This window comes from Anastrepha obliqua, chromosome 2 (assembly GCF_027943255.1).
Source record: "Anastrepha obliqua isolate idAnaObli1 chromosome 2, idAnaObli1_1.0, whole genome shotgun sequence".
NCBI classification, from domain to species: Eukaryota; Metazoa; Arthropoda; class Insecta; order Diptera; family Tephritidae; genus Anastrepha; species Anastrepha obliqua.
In genome coordinates, this window is record NC_072893.1 from 92,077,124 (window position 1) to 92,093,627 (window position 16,504).

General features: G+C 41.6%; 2 protein-coding genes across 6 annotated transcripts in view; both read right to left on the bottom strand.

Moving 5' to 3' along the window:
- LOC129239679 (E3 ubiquitin-protein ligase highwire) overlaps positions 1-6,665 on the bottom strand; it is a 69,621-nt gene extending 62,956 nt beyond the window's left edge. For all 4 annotated transcript variants that reach the window (XM_054875378.1, XM_054875379.1, XM_054875376.1 and 1 more), the window contains exons 1-10: positions 6,341-6,665; positions 3,900-4,896; positions 3,396-3,779; positions 2,868-3,315; positions 2,213-2,813; positions 1,431-2,153; positions 1,223-1,362; positions 618-1,159; positions 426-562; positions 39-208 (exon numbers count right to left, since the gene is read on the bottom strand). In XM_054875378.1, the coding sequence (XP_054731353.1) occupies positions 39-208; positions 426-562; positions 618-1,159; positions 1,223-1,362; positions 1,431-2,153; positions 2,213-2,813; positions 2,868-3,315; positions 3,396-3,779; positions 3,900-4,896; positions 6,341-6,411 (4,213 nt within the window). In that variant the 5' untranslated portion in view covers positions 6,412-6,665. The remainder of the gene's footprint in view (positions 1-38; positions 209-425; positions 563-617; positions 1,160-1,222; positions 1,363-1,430; positions 2,154-2,212; positions 2,814-2,867; positions 3,316-3,395; positions 3,780-3,899; positions 4,897-6,340) is intronic.
- A 1,525-nt stretch (positions 6,666-8,190) lies between these two features.
- On the bottom strand, positions 8,191-16,352 carry LOC129237130 (dosage compensation regulator). Of its 2 annotated transcripts, XM_054871606.1 has the most exons (5): positions 16,186-16,352; positions 15,586-16,081; positions 11,257-11,578; positions 9,973-11,199; positions 8,191-9,825 (listed from the first exon to the last, which is right to left on the bottom strand). In XM_054871606.1, exons 1-5 carry the CDS (start codon positions 16,262-16,264, stop codon positions 8,284-8,286), a joined length of 3,666 nt encoding a protein of 1,221 aa, XP_054727581.1. In that variant the 5' UTR covers positions 16,265-16,352; the 3' UTR covers positions 8,191-8,283. The 2 variants fall into 2 exon arrangements, with proteins under 2 accessions (XP_054727581.1, XP_054727582.1); XM_054871607.1 differs by lacking the exons at positions 15,586-16,081; positions 16,186-16,352 and adding an exon at positions 14,974-15,077.
- Between the last annotated feature and the right edge of the window lie 152 nt (positions 16,353-16,504).

Genomic DNA, 16,504 nt, shown 5'->3' on the forward strand with positions numbered 1-16,504 from the left:
AATAAATTGGAAAAAAAGCAACTAATTTAAGAGCTTACAAATCATAACATCAGTATCGGCGGAGAAACGAATAGCTTCTACACTGTGCCCTGAATAGCCCCAACCGCCGCCAAAATTATCAAAACGGTTCACGATCTGATACTCGTTATTCAAGGCTTCTTTAGTATGGCTTTGTTGCTTGGGTACTGCTTCTTCAAAGCATGCGGGGCTTTTGAATTATTTGGAAAACATTTAAAAAATTTAAATTCACTAAATTAATATTTAGAATCAAAATTATAGAATCATAAAATCAAATGTACATAAATATTTTTCAATTATCTTAATTACTATTTCAAATGCCTGGAAATGCTTATGTATGTAAGTCATTTGGTATAAGTTATCAATTTATTTGAATAATGATTATTGCCAATGCATTATATACTTACATAGCATCTTGAGCTGAAGTAAGAATATCCAAACAAGCCAGCAAATTCAACGAGGCTTGTGAACGCGATATGCGGGCATCCACTTTGTTGGGCAAGGCCAGTTCCGGTGATAATATCGCGCGAAAATTTGATGAATTCTGTTTCAGAAAAATTACTTAAAGAAAAAATAAACCAATTTGCTTCTCAACTTACGACACCACAATTGGCAATTTCGCTGGCCATTACATTGTAACACTGTAACTTCCGCACCCCGCCATCGTATACCCACAATATATTATAGTGGGGATCTAAAGCGAACGCGATTTGAGGTTGCGGCTTATCCATGATGGAGCTGCCATGGCCTCCGCCACCGCTACTACTTGCCGAGACTCCAGCAGGGCTTTTGGCCTGATCGCGTCCGCGTTGGCGCCGTCGCTGTTGCTGTTCCCCCAGCTGATTTTCTTGCAAATCGAAAATTTGATTGCGCGCCTCGTGCATGCTACGCGACATCTGGTCGTTTATAGGACCCGCCAGGACAGGTTGCAATGGCGCCATCGCAGCGGGTGCACTGCTAGCCACTACCGAGGGGCAAGCACTAGCGGCAATATTTTGATTTAGCTCCGGCATTACTTTAGCATTACTATTTTGTATGATTTGTACAAAATTTATTTGATTTCGGTAATGAGCAGTGCAGCTGCCGTCACGACGGTTGATCGAAAGTGTGTGGAATGTGAGCGGAATAGTAGGTATGAGCACTATTTAAAAAAAGAAAAAAAAAATTAGGTAAACTGATTTTCAAATAATTTATTTCCACTCACAAATAGTTTTCTTATTGGCGACTACATTGACTTTCGGCAACATGTGCGTAGTGATGAGCGACTCATCGATTTTTATAAACGTCTGATCACCACTTGCGCCAATCCAAGTTGCCTTCTTACCGAAGCTGGGGCCCAAACCGCTGCAAAGTAAATTCCAGTAATATAAATGCATAAAGTATTCTGTGCATTATCAAAATATATCACTTACAAGACAGCCCCGGGTGCGCAATGCCATAGAAATTTCTGTCGTTGCGTCAATAAACTTGCAATGCCGGCATCCTTGGTTGCTCCACCAGGGCCTGTAGGAGTTGTGTTATTTTCACCGCTTGCTTTTTTATTAGATGCTGCACCCACATCCTCGCCAACGGCCGTAGCTTTATCTCTTTGAGAATCGTTTGGCAAACGACCTAACTGGCCTTTTTGGTAATTGCCAAAAGTGTACACCATGCCTTTGTAGGTCATCAGCACTGTGTGATTACTACCAGCGCTTACCTGGCTAATTGCGCCTTGCACATTCACTTTAACTGGTCCGTTTACGGGTTGCAAATCCCCCGTACCCAACTGACCATATTGATTACTGCCAAAGGTGAAAACTTCACCGGCTAGCGTTAGTACGACGGTATGATGAAGGCCGCAGGATACTTGCACCACTGGTGAACTGCTCGGCAGATTTAGCATCTGTGGCGCTAATGGAGCAACGCGTGGTGGATCCTTGTCTGAATCAGTCAATTGCGTTCCAATATTCTCTTCTGCAACTAATTTCTTTTCCTTGCGCCGCATTATTAAGCTCTTCGAGCGTTGACGATTTAATTCACTATTCAGCTGTTTGTTGTCCTTGTTAGCATCGTTTTCTGCCTCTTGCAGTGAAATGCAGGTGGAGCAGAGGCCACATTTGGAGCAACCGGCGTCGCCATGACCACAGGGACAAATCCTAAAATGAATGTGTGTCTTTTATATATTCTTATTAAATAACTATTTGTATCCACTTACGCTCCCGACAAGCGTTCTTCAACGGGGACATTCAAAGTCGACACACAGGACACATTGTAGCCGGTGCACTCGCGGCACATAACACATACGCGGCATTGCCCTTGCACCAGTTGATGATCATCGTAATCGCAGAGTGTAGAAAAATCAAATTTCAACTTCTTTCCACCCAACAAACATTTGCCATCTGAGTCAGCAGCCGGCCCTATGCTTAAAGCGCTAGCACCACCACTACCTTGTAGGGTTACGCAATTATCCTTACTAGACTTGCTAAACACACGCCCGCATTGGCCTTTGTTATTCAGCCCGAAAGTGAAAAGTTGACCTTTAGAATTTAAGGCCACACAGTGCGCTTTACCCAGCGCCACCTTTGTTATGTGCTGATCAATGAAGTCACTAACACAACCACCGGTATCACAATGCGCTGTGTCCTTGCCAAACATAATCAGCTTACCAGTTTTTGTTACAAAAGCAGACGTGCCATTGTTGCAAGCCGCATGTATGACTACGTGACCATCGATTTTCGACATTTTTTTGGGCTTGACAGCTTTTGGCTGTCGTCGATTCTTGGAAGAGTCACCATCTTCACCACGGCGTGCGGTACCTACGACCAAACAAAATTATTTTACTACTAACACATTTTTCTTTTTCCGCTCACCCGTAAAATAAACAGTGCCATCATCATTTACCAACAATGCGTGTATACCATCATGACCAACCGCGATGTGCACAATATTCGAAACTTTCGAAATAATCAACTCAGTCATTTTCATAGTTGGTGTTCGGCCGATAGATTTTAAGCCCAAAGATGCCGACTTGCCGTAGTAGTACACCTTGCCATTTGATGCACGCACAAGGCCAAATTCCTTGCCGCATACAATCCCCTGTACCTCTATCTCACTGGGCAGTTTCGGCTCGAAAATATTGTAGGAAGATTGAATTTTTTGTATTTGGTTTTGATTGAGCACCTCATCCTCGAAAGCAGCGTAGCCAAGTGTACGAAATTTTTTACGCGCCAGCTTTAAAGGAATCTCGAATGGAGGCGATAAATCGCTACCGTAAGTATTTGAGGTATTGAAATTCAATTTCTTTACAACAAGCGTATCCTGAAGGAAAAATGTATGTCAGTGCCTAGTATGTGTGATATAACCATTCTGGAATTATAGCTCTTAAATTTTTCACTTACATCTCTATTGGTACAAATTGCATTGATGGAGTCTTCATCCGTGAAAAGAACATAATTGAATCCCTCACGTATGGGTACGAGATTGACAGAATTGATGCCCTTAATAGTCAGCGTCTCTGTGTTTACCAGATGCAGGTGGTCTGCTGAACGCTTGACATTACGTCGAAAGTATAGATTACCGCCGAAGTAGCCCAACCAACCAGATTTTTCCTTGGTGAATTCATCATTTTGGGCATAAACATGCCCTTTGAAAGAGCCACTAAAACCAGTGCCGATCTTAAGCAAGGAGCTCCCAAGTAAGAGATACAGATAACTGCCATCTGAAGCCATAGCGGGTTGAGTGTAGAGGCTGCCGCAAGCGGTCACAGAAGTTTTTAATGTGAACTGGAAGAATAACAATTTTTAATTATTTATTTACACGAAATAAGGAGCTCTGGCTGCCAATGCTTTCGGCTCGATAATTAATAAAAAATTAAAACTTCTCTATTATAAATTTAGTCAAACCTCATCGATAAGCGAATTCGTCGGCACGCCGTTCGTGTGGAAATCTGGTCTTGTGGGCTTATTCAGCGCTGCACTCATTACAGTCTTTTGAAGGGTTGATAGTACTGAAGGCAGTTGTATAATTTGTCTGGATAGCTGTTTGGGAGACATTAACATTGCTGCAATAGCTTTCAGTATCTTGCCAGTGTCACCACGTGCAATGCATAGTCCAATCAATGCCGCACAAGCCATTGCAGACCAATTCGCTTCTGTAGTCGCGTTGGAAACCATTGCGGCCGGCATTGTAGTTAAATCAAGCAGTAAATCATACAACGGATTGATCAAATCATCTGGCTCCAATTTAAAAGACTCCGGCTGCTGTCCTTGTATGACATCTAATAACGCTTTTAGTGCCTTGGTGCATAGTGTCGGCTGTATGTGGCGTGCGTCGGCAATTAGCTCGAAAAGGCTACGCAATCCGGCGCCAACAATCAACGGTACACGCACCACCGCAAGCTCTTTTTCGGTGGCATCGTCAGACTCACTTTCCGCATCACTGTTTGCTGAATCGTGACGAGAACGCTTTTCCACCAGCAGTCCACTGCCGCTATTCGCGCTACCAACTACTGCTGACAACGTTGTGTGGCAAGAACAATCAAGCAGATTTGTAGCGATGCAGGAGCCGGCACAGATGAGGCAACAAGAGGAACTTAAATTGTGTAGACGACGCAGAGCGCCACTGGTATCTTGGAAAAGTGCATAACGGGTCTCCGCTTCTAAGACTGTGGAACGTATAACAGCAAAAACAGCGAATTTGGATGCGTTCGCCTCGAGCTCTATATGTGCTACAGGAAATGCGGGAAACAGTAGTAGTTGATCTTTGATTATGGGGGGATCCATGGGATTTACAATGGCACCCGCGTTGCCTTCAAGAACAGCTGCGGCAGCCGCGAGAGCTGCTGCCTTTTTATCCTTACTTTTACGTTTCGACAACGATTTTCGGTCATTTTGAAGTTTTCTGAAATGGTTGAAGCTTTACTCACATATTTACTTTTAAAACAAATAAATAAGCAATACACATTGCAATGCTATTGACAGAGCAATTTTTAATTTCTCGAAAATGGTTCCATGACCGTGTGGTTGAATAAGCTGGTTGAATAATTTTTAAAAAAGTAAGTAAAGTAGAGGCATTCAAATTACTAAACGAAGATTTAATACAGATACGAGTTTGGTACACGTTCGGGAAAAATATAGATAGAGTGGCTCACACAGGTATATTTATATGTGATTTAAATTAAAATAAATTGTTATTTTTAATATAAACTTAATAATACATAAAAAAAATTATAATTCATTCAAAGAGTTTCTATAGGGTTTATGACAGGACTTTGAAGAGGTGCTTTCTGTTAACGAATTTCTATATTTACGCATCATATGGGAAACTGTATATATAAATCCATATTTATTTTTGTGTAACTCTGCGCACTGTCTCATCGAATACTTGGGCGTGAGTGTGGTCTTAACTTTGCCGTTAGTGTTTGGGACTAATATTTTGGTTTTCTATCATTTGGCAATGTCGACAAAGATCTATTATTTTCAGCTGTAGTTAGGCCCTTAATAATTACCCATTAGCTAATATAAGTAATATTAATAATAATACATGCTAGTGGCCCCTGGTACGACTAATAAGTAAATTAAACTCGTTCGAGTAACAGTTTCAAGAGAGCACAGACTTCCACACACGGTTTTTGTTACAATTATTGAACGGCTCAATACTTATTCTTGCTGGCCAACCAATCTTTTAAGGTAATGCGCAAACGCATACAAAAAAAGTAAATTAAACAGTAAAAATAGTAAAGAGTAAGTAAAAAGTTATTAAAAAGTAAAAATGTATATATGTAAAAGATACATTCCAAACTACTTGTATGAACCACTGTATGTATCAAAGTGTAACAACTGTTAAAACAATTTCCAATATTTTTTTTAATTAAAGAAAAGGGGTATAAAAACGTATTTTAATAATGCATAGGTATTTCATTTAACATACAGACATACATACTATAAATATTTGTTTGTTTTCTCGTATTAATTCCAACGTCATGAATGGGAAAGCAAATATTCGTGTTATTGGTCCCGCGTGACCTTGGCCCAAAATGTAAACATAAACAAGCCGTAGGTATTACTCATTTACGACGTCAAAATAGTAATCAAAACAGCTGTGCGCTATTTCCCGGCTTTCTGACCCACTAACCACTTATCGGCGTATCTTTATTGGCCATATTCTTACATTCCAGTTGGCAGCTGTGTCGCCTTCAGCTGACTGGTAAGATGTCAATAGCCTTGATGTCATTTAAGGGTTGCTTATCATTGCATTTTTGATAAATCGATACTTTAGAGCAAAGCATCGAGACAGCGGTGTCTCAAAATTTTTAACTGCATCTTTTCATCATATTTTTACTTACCGACGTGTATTACTGGTGTACAATTCATAAAAATGCTCGCCATATTTCAATGGATCCAGTAGGCCTACCATTGTTTAGCAAATAATGCTAAAAATTAGTTTTCAAAAACTCCGCCAGTAACTATCGATTTTCCGTCCTAGCGACGATGTGATTAGAGTTCAATCCTAATTTTTCACTATTTCAAGCAAAGCTCGCTAAACTTTTAGCACATTTTTAAACACTGGGTACTCGTGTATAGTTATAAGATATTTCTGGTTAATTTTAAGAAGAAATATCACTAAATTTAAACAATTATTACACCAGTATTTACGATTCACGTTTGCCGCATCATTTCCCAACCTGTGCAGTTAATTGACAATAGAAAGGGAAGGAATTGCAGTTAAATACGGTGATGCCAACCACATAAAAACTAATCCCTGCATTGCCAGGGATCCTTTCTTGGTAATGATATATGTATATACATGTAATAAAATGGAAGGTTTCTGATTTTTTGGTCTCCCTTGTTATTTGAAAAGTATTCCAATGGTTAATAATTGGGATTCGGATAAAAAATTTGCAAGCAAATATGACTACAAGGATGTGATCCTGATACAAATCTACTTATTTTTATGATTCGATCTGTTCGTTTTGTTTCTCGTCGTTAGTTTGGCAGCACAGCTTTTTATTATTTGTAGAAGTGACAAGTGAATGTATACATAAACAGGCAGTTGTATGAAGTAAATTCAAAAGGCTTTAATTTCAGAATTAGTTATAATGTTGAATAAAGTTTTTGTAGAAAAATTTAATACTGCGTTATTACGCATAAACTATTACTGCAAATTGATAATATATGAATTGGTTATTCAAAAAAAACAAAAAACAAATTGTTTATATTTCTTAATCATACTACCAAAATAAAACAGAAGTTTCATCAGAGAACGTAATTCATGAATGAATTTACGTTCTCTGGTTTCATATCAGTGCTGCCAACACCAATAAAATGATCCGGATCGTTCCTGTGGAAACTGATCGGGATATAATAGAGCCAAATGCCAAAAAATCACAGCACCTATTGTCATTAAATTTTTTTCCTTTGATGAAATTACATTTCATGTATCAAAGAGATGGCAACTCATATCTAATAAAATCTTTTTATTATTTTCTTAGTAGACCACGAAAAATATTTCAATTATTCTGGACTTTTTTCGCCATAAAAATGTACCAAAAAATGTATTATGACGACTCCGTTTTGATTGAATCCAATCAATCCTCTCCAATTACTTCAACTGACACGGGATCCAATTGGTCCAGACCAACTAAAAAGAAGCAAAAAAGAATGTGGAAAGTTGCAAAAATTCCTAAGCGTACAAGATCGTCATTTGCAAAAAAGACAGTTGACGAAAATAGGTTAGAAGATAATTGTTTAACAACTAAGGGCTCGCATTTAAGATTGCGTCGTTACTGTTTAAAAATGAGGAAACCAGCACATTTAAGTATTAAGCAAACGAAAGCTTTGATCGAGAAGATTAACGACCAGTCACGCATTGTGCATTACCTGTGGCCACGATGTCAAAAACAAACAACAAACCTAGAGGCTGAAGTGGCGCGTTTACAACAGAGATTAAATGAACTACAAGTAGAACAGATTGAAATTAAAAGGAAATGTTGGTGTCGCGTCTGCCAGAAAGAAGCGACCTATGTACATGATAAGCGGTTCTATTGCAGCAAAGAATGTGAACGAAAATATGGCATACTGCAGCAACAGAAATAACGGTAGTAATTTTGTAAGACATTATCCAAAAAAGGAATATTGTTTAAATTTAACGTATTTTATAGTGTATCAAACGATTTTGAAAATAGAAAATAATTACTCTGTGTTGTACTCATAAGACTTTATTAGCAATTAAATGTATCGTCATATTGTTATGGGCATTTAAAATATCAGATACTAGTTACACATAAATTTAAAATCTACCTCTACCGCCACCGCCACCGCCATAACGGCCCCATTGGCTTGTGCCACCACCGCGTCCATATCCTCCACGGCCCCAGTTGCCGCCACCACGATTCCAGCTTCCGCCGCTGCTACCACCTTCAAAACGTCCTCGTTTGTTTGGTGGTCCACCACCGCCGCCGGCGCCATGTCGGGTCTGGAAGGGCAACACACCCGCCTCTCTAGTTACACCAAAGTCACCAGCATTCATGACGCATAAATCTTTTATAACGTTTACAAGCTTTAATAGGGGCTCTTCCAGTTGCCCAATTTCGGATGGGTCATCACATGCTACGGTTACTAAGTTTTCTATAGCAGGCTTCAAAGCTGCCAGCATGGCAGCATGCTGAGGATCCATTTCTATGTTAAGCCAATTATCCAAGCGTACTATGTTGTCCTTAATATAATCCACCTTGCGGCAGCCAAAAAGTAGCAAATGTAGGGGGGCTACCATTGTCATTTGTTTGCAGGATACCGCGCGTGTTCGTATCTTTTCGCCGAACACGAAGAATGGGTAGGGAAATGTGACCGCTAAATTGCTACAATTCACAGAGGTCTTGTGCAGAAGTGCAGCTTTCGATTCTGTAGTTAAAACCTTACGTTTCTCCTTGTGTACGCAAACATTTGGATATAATCCCAAACAAAGCAGTGCAGTAGCTATATCAAGTACGGGATCATCGGAATTCGCATCCACTTTGTAAGAGATCATTGACTCCTCTGGAAATCCAGTTTGTTGTAACAGATCCAAAAGTTGGCCTTTTGCTTCAGACATAACTCTCATAGTTGACAACTGCAAGCCCTTCCACTCGCAAAACTTTATCTCTTCTTCCTCTCCACGATTCTTTGCATTTTCCCACATTTGCGTAGCGATAATCATAGCGACATGATCAGAACATTTACGGCCACCCAACTGCTTCTGGTGATTGGCTAAACGTCGCTGCCCAATATCCAATGCAAATATCTCGGAGAAAGTGCTTGAATATGATGCCATACTCGCTAATATATCTGCGCAGCCGAAAACAGCTCCTAATATCAACATTTTACCTAGTCGAGGTTCAATAGGCAACCGTGCCAAAATGCGGCCTAGTGGTGTCAACTCGTCATTAGCATCCAAGCATCGCATATCACGGAGAAGCACCTCAGCTTCAATTACCGCATCAAGTGGTGGTGGCTCCAACGCCTTTGAGAGAAACTGATGTATGGAACCCAGGCGCAACAATTTAATGGAAAGAGCCAATTCATGTAATGGAGTGCGAAATATTTCTGGCGTCATGCTTTCATCCAATTTCTCAAAACGAGCTCGAGAACAAAGAGTGAAACAGAAACCCGGACGAACGCGCCCTGCGCGACCTTTACGTTGCTCTAAATTTGACTTAGCCGCCCACACCGTCGCGTAACTAGTCAGATTGTTGTGGGAGGTGAACATCTTCATACGTGCCTTACAGATATCAATTACGAAAACAATGTCATCAATGGTAATAGACGTTTCGGCGATGTTAGTGGACAAAATGATCTAGAAGTAAACAAAAATCGTTAATTCCGTTTTAATTCATTACTTAAAAATAGTTAAGTGCATAGGGATGAAAAAATTAGGGATTATTCTGTTATAATTTCGTCTTTTATATACAAATTTCGATAACAATTATTTGAAATAATTCACCTTTGTAACACCATTTGGTACTGTTTCAAATACTTTTCGCTGGTCCTCCCGAGGTATTTGCGAGTGACATGGTAATATGCGATACTGTGGTCCGCCAAACTGGGAATTTTGCAAATATTTCATCAGGGCGAAGATCAAATTCCAGCCGGGCAAAAATACAAGTACCGCACCTGGTATATTCTTTGATTTAATGTGTAGCAACAGCGCTTCAATTAGTTCGAATGAGCACTCGGACTCAGACAACAAAGACATGGCTTCTTTTGTACTCTGCGAATATTTCGGATCGCAAATTTTATTTAAGTTTTGATCATTGGCATCTTCGCCATTCTCAGCAATCACTGCCTTCTCCTCATCGTCACGTTCTTTGTTTTTCTTTCGCGACTCGGGTGTGGGCATAAATTTAGTCATTTCTAAGCAATCTTCCAGAAAGAATTGTTGTACTGGAAAAGCGCGTCCAGGTATTTCTAGAACAGGGCAACGCCCAAAGTATTCTGAAAATAAGGTTGTATCAATTGTAGCAGACATTAATATGACATGCAGTTCGGGATATGTATGCACCATATCACGTAGAATAACCAGTAAAAAGTCACTATTCACATCACGTTCATGTATTTCATCTACAATAATATGCGAAATGCCACGCAAACCGCCTTCAAGCTTGCGTAACAACACACCAACGGTGCAGAAGAGAATGGCACCGTAAGGTCGCGGTGTTGCCGTTTCAAAGCGCACTGAGTAGCCGACAGATTCACCGAGATTCTCACAACGCTCGGCGGCGACACGTTCTGCTACCGAAATCGCTGAAATACGACGCGGCTGGGTCACATAAATGTTGCAAAATGCACCTTGACCAGATGTAATGTAGTCTTCTAATATATATTGAGCAATTTGTGTCGTTTTGCCGCAGCCAGTGTTGCCGCGTATGATAACAACAGGATGCTCGTGTATGTTCGACATTATTTCATTGCGCATTGCAGCGATTGGCAGACATTCACGGAAATCTACGAATTTCTGAAGTTCCACGTTATCCATCCTCTTTTCTTTAGATGTAGCTTCGAGGTCGTCACAAAGATCATCCAAACTGGCTGTGGCCAGGTAGCCCTCGTCGATGTTACATGCATTCCATGCATTCCAGTTGGGTTGGGGCGGAGCCCAAGGTATGACAGTACCTTGCATTTGTGAACCATCGTCGTTTTCTTGACGTTTTACATCTCTTTGGCTTGGCACCTTTGAATGCAGCATATGTATGAGAACTATAAAGTTTTAATTAAATTATTTACTTACAAGTAAGCTTACACCGGCGTTCTCGTTTTCTGGTTTTATGTTAAACGGATTGATAACTGGAAGATCAAGATCTCGGATGCAATCATCAACCTTTTCAATTAGTTCGGGTGAAATCTTTACTGGATATGGCTTCATGTCCTCATCGTCTTTCCGCTGCTTCAGTGTGCCACTAAACGCTTCAATTACGCCCAAATGATACAGTTGGCGCACCAAAGACAAAGCGCACGATTTGCTTGCCGATTGTTTGTTGGAACCTGTCTCGCGTGCAGTAACTGTCCGCTTCAGCTGACGTACGAAAATATGCATTTCAGCCATGAAGCTCCTGTAAAATTTTATTCAAATAGAGAAAAAAAACATAAAACATGAAAAAATTCCAAATTGGAATTTGAAAATTTTTTTCCCACAAATCTTTGCTTGGACTCTATGAATACCCTACTTTAATGAATTCATGGACTTCCCAGGAAACTAGCTGTTTCGACGGGTTGGGTCCAGAGAGAGAGGGTTTGATGGGGCATGTGAAAAGGTGGTTAGTGTCGTGCGGGGTGCCTTCACATGCTGGGCATATGTTTAGTATGTCGGGGTCGATTCTGGATAAGTAGGAGGTTAACCTGCTACAATATCCAGAACGTAATTGTGCCAAGGTTACGCGGGACTCTCGAGGAAGTTGGAGATCTTCGTCTGCGATTGGTGATGGTTGGACCCCGATAACGGCATTCGGGGGTCGGGAGCTTAAGAAGGTGGTGAGAGTCTCCCGATGAATGTCGTTTATGGCTTGTCTGTATACTGTCCGGAGGAGAGCAAGCTGTCAAAGGTAACTTCCAATATTTTGTTGTTGTTAACCGTCGGAATTTGTGTGTCATCGACTTTTACCTTGAGTTGTAGCTTGACCTCCTTTCTCCAGGTGGTGAAAAGAGTAGACGTGGATTTAGGGGGAGAGAGTTGTAAGTTCCTCGCAGTGAAGAAGCGAGAAAGGCTGGCGAGGTAGTCGTTTACCTTGGAGCATAGGCCATCAATGTCATTGCCCGACGCCATTATCGTGCAGTCGTCGGCGTATGATACCAGGGAGACTCCCTCTGGTGGCTGGGGGAGTTTCGAAATATAGAAATTGAAAAGCAAGGGTGAAAGGACAACACCCTGCTGTACTCCTTGCTTTATTTTCATCTGTTTCGATGTTTGGTCTCGAAATATCACCGACGAATGACGACCACTCAGGTAGTTCGCGGTCCACCTCTTCAGCCCTGGCGGGAGTGTTGACTATAAAATATCATCTAGTAGCGTGGCGTGGCTGACTGTATCGAAAGCCTTTTTTAGACGGTGAGTGCCGTGGTGGTGCTATGCACACTTCGCAAACCATGTTGGTGTGAGGCTGGGGGCAGGTGTTTCGTAAAGAGTGGGAGTAAAAGGTCCTCATGAGTCTTCACTACTGGGGAAAGGAGAGTTATCGAGTAGTGGGACCACTCTCCTTAATTTCCACTTATCAGGAATGATGCGAGTGGCCATAGACAAATTGAAGACCTTGGTGAGATATTCTACTCCCAATGGACCCAGCTTTTTTGAGCATCAGCATGTTTAGTCCGTCAGGACCAAAGGCTTTGTATGGTTTCATGTGTTTGATGGCCCCCTGAACCTCATCGCTGGAGAAAGCAAGTGGCGCACTGTTGTATGTCAGTTTGTGCAGCCGTCTGGTGGCACTACGTTTGGATCTGTAGGCCGGAGGATGCAGAATAAATTGCCGACTAAAATAGCTCGCGCATCTCTTCGAATCCGACGAAGCACGACCGTTCAAAGTGATAGCCACCTTGTCGTTGTGCTTCGTCGGGCTCGACAGGGACCTTACGGTGGACCGAAGCTTGCTCCCACCAGAGGTGAAGTTGCAGGACTTCAGATGCTCTTCCCATTTGTTCCGCTTATGTCGGGTTACAGGTTGCCGAATCTCGGAATTTAGATCCTTTATCCGAGAATCCCTGGGATCGGCCTGGCGTAGGCGATCACGTTCGTTCGCCAGAAAAGCTGCTTCAGGTGGGAAAGTTGGACGTATGTCCCGGATCCTTCCAGCGGGTATAAAGCGAGCCGCGACGGCTGTGATCGCCCTGCGGAATATGCGTTCGCCTGCGCGCACATCGGTGGGAATGGGGAGAGCGGCGAAGATGTCTTCAGTAAATTTCGCGAATCTGGTCCAATCAGCTTTGTTAAAGTTGATGTCTGACCGGCGATCCGCGGAAACAAAGTCGGCAGGTTTCTCGATCGAGATGATAATGGGCAAGTGGTCTGATGCAAGCGATAGCATAGGTCGCCAGGTTATGCTATTTCTCAGACCTGCGCTGGCAATTGTGATGTCAGGCGAGCTGCTGCAATCGCTCACTATCCTAGTGGGGGCGACGTCGTTTACAGTGCTGAATGTTGAATCGTCTATCTTCCGTGCTAATAGCTGTCCCCTACGATCATTTGGCAGGCTTGACCTACTACCAATCGGTTTTCACCCCTGATGAGCGCACCAATATCAGGGTGTCTCTTAGACCGCAGCTATCTTGACACCATGTCGTCTCATGAAGTCGACTATCTCGTCAATCTTACTCGTAAGTCCGTTGCAGTTCAGTTGTAAGAGTTTAAAACTCCTCGGGAGGGTGAGGGACGCGTGGTGTTGTCTGCGTTAGTCCTGCTGTGCGTTCCGCAAAAGTTGTTGTGGCCTGACGTTGACGGACGGTGGCGCCGCCAGTGGCGGTTGCGGGTGCGGAGCTCTGCAGCAGAGGGCAACGAAGTCGCATGACCACTCACGGGTGGTGCGCAGGCCAGAGCACCTCCGAAAGTGGCACCAGCCATTGCACTGGACTGTTGTCAGGTTCCGAGGGACCCTGGTCTCACACACGGAGACCAGGAGCTGCTGGTTTGTCCCCGCACTGGGACAGGGGCAGGAGCGTTGTGGGTCAATGGGAGAGTAGTGTTGCGCCTGAGGGCTCCTTACCGTTGAGGTATTGTTGGTGGCGGTAGTTTGACGCGCCGGTACTGAGGACGGTATCGGCGTTGAGGCAGGGGCCACCTGATGGCGGGAGCAACACGGGGATTGCTCCTGTGACGAGAGATTGGGGGTGGGATACGGTACACTAGACAGGGCTAGTTTACTGGGGCGGCAGCCCTTGGTTGGGAGAACCCGAGACATTCCGGTAACGTAGAATGAACGTAAGGCCTCGATACTATTGCTTTATATTACAATTAGCTTATAAGATTTACTCTTTAAGTGAGTTTTATAAAAAAAAAATACACTCTTAATGGTTCGCAAAAATTAGGAGCATCAGTCAACTAGGATACTTAAGAATATCCAAGTAAAAAGAATACTACTTAAATATTTTACACTATTTACTCTAAAAATTATAACATTTCTATTTCTGAAGTTTACTAAAATTTCTACTGCCCAAAAATTGGTTATTTTACGGTGAAAACCTATCGATGGGGCGATAAGTCGTCAGGTCGACATAAACATTGTTAGACCTTGTCTTTGGCCTTGAAAATACATGTACATTATGTTATCTAGGAGGCAACTCAGCTCCTAGCAGTTCTCTACTGATGCTATCACTTCTATGTATAAATAAGCTCTAAATATATTTCAAATGAAGGTATCTCAAATTTAGATTAAATCGCGATATAAATGTTAGAACTATGTGTAATATGTGTTTAGGTTTAATTTATTTATCTAAAATTGTTCTTATTTTATTCACTTACCCAATGGCTATTTATTTTGGTGGTGAGTACAGGCCATAGAAGTATTCATTTCAATGAATGTGGAATTATGCGTTACTTTGCAAACTGAAGAATACCCAATAACTACATAGATTATAAAAAATCATTTAAAATGAGTAAATAAAAATGTTGTTCAACGCAGAAAATTCTCAACTAAAATTGTAAAGCTGTGTTATTCTACTGATAATGGAATTGTTCATATACAATACAACAATGATATGAGCTTTCGCACAGACAATGAAGTCAGATCCTAATTCAAAAGTCCATGCAAATTTGTTAGACAAAATCATTGCGAAAATTCTCAACCGCTGAAAAGGTAGAAAATATTCGCATCGTCCCTTTAATAAATCCAACCAAATTCATACACAAAATATTTAGAGTTTGCAAAATAGCGCACAATGCCACATTCGCATTGTCTTTATACACTCGATTTCAGTCGCATTTACTTATATGACTGCCACCAATACTTGGAACTTGCCACTGGTAATAAGTATAAAGCTCTCCTCTTGGATTTATCGATTTAAAATGGAAGAGGTGAGCTAGTTTGAATTTATAGTTTTTTAATAAAACCATGATGGAAATCAATGATCATACCTGGCGTGATCAGGCCCTACCGGTGTGTACTTATAATCCGCCGTAATCTTGTTCATTTGCATGAACTGATGTAGCTTCGCTTTGGCATTTTCAATTGTCCAATTGCCATGTATTGCGGCATTCACATCAACTGACTCGGCTTCTTTCATTTCTAATTGTTCTCGTGCTCTATCAACTGGATTGATTTCGCGCTCTAAGGGTCGATAAGCTTGACCTAAATCCTGCGGTCCCATGCCACCATCGAAAAATTTGCGTTTTGATCCATATCTATCACCGCCGTCATCACCCCCATCAGTAGATGGAGGTGCAATAGCCGCTAAGCCCGGATCGGCGGGTAGATCAGCCGGATTTACTTTACCGGTACGTATCAAAAAACTCATGAAATCACGAGCTGCGTTACGCTCGGCATCTTTTTTATTAGTGGAATTACCAGCGGCCACATAGGGATAATTTGGCACTCGCACTTCACACAAAAACCGTTGTCGATGTTTCGGACCTTTATACAATTTAGGTATACAAGAAAATATATACAAATTAATTAACGTCTTTGGCAGTCACTTTATATTCTGGATTTTATGAACCAGCTCTGAAATAATTTACCTGTCGGGCGAACTTCGAATTTCGGATCTACTTTATTCTTCGAACACCACTCGTGGAAAACTGATTTCATGTCCGCCATTGCACCCAGAAATAATTTATCACAAATTTGCAAAATATTCTTCAATACAATTTCTAATACACAAAATGTGGATGAATACTCAATCACACAAGCGAAAAGAAATAGTTCTTAGCGTTGCCAGATTTGCTGTTTATAATGCAAAGTATACACTATTCTATCTGCTGGATGAACATATACAATTATTAAGAGCCGCCACACAATACAAAATTTTAAGTTGGGCAACTATTATTTCGGGTGTGT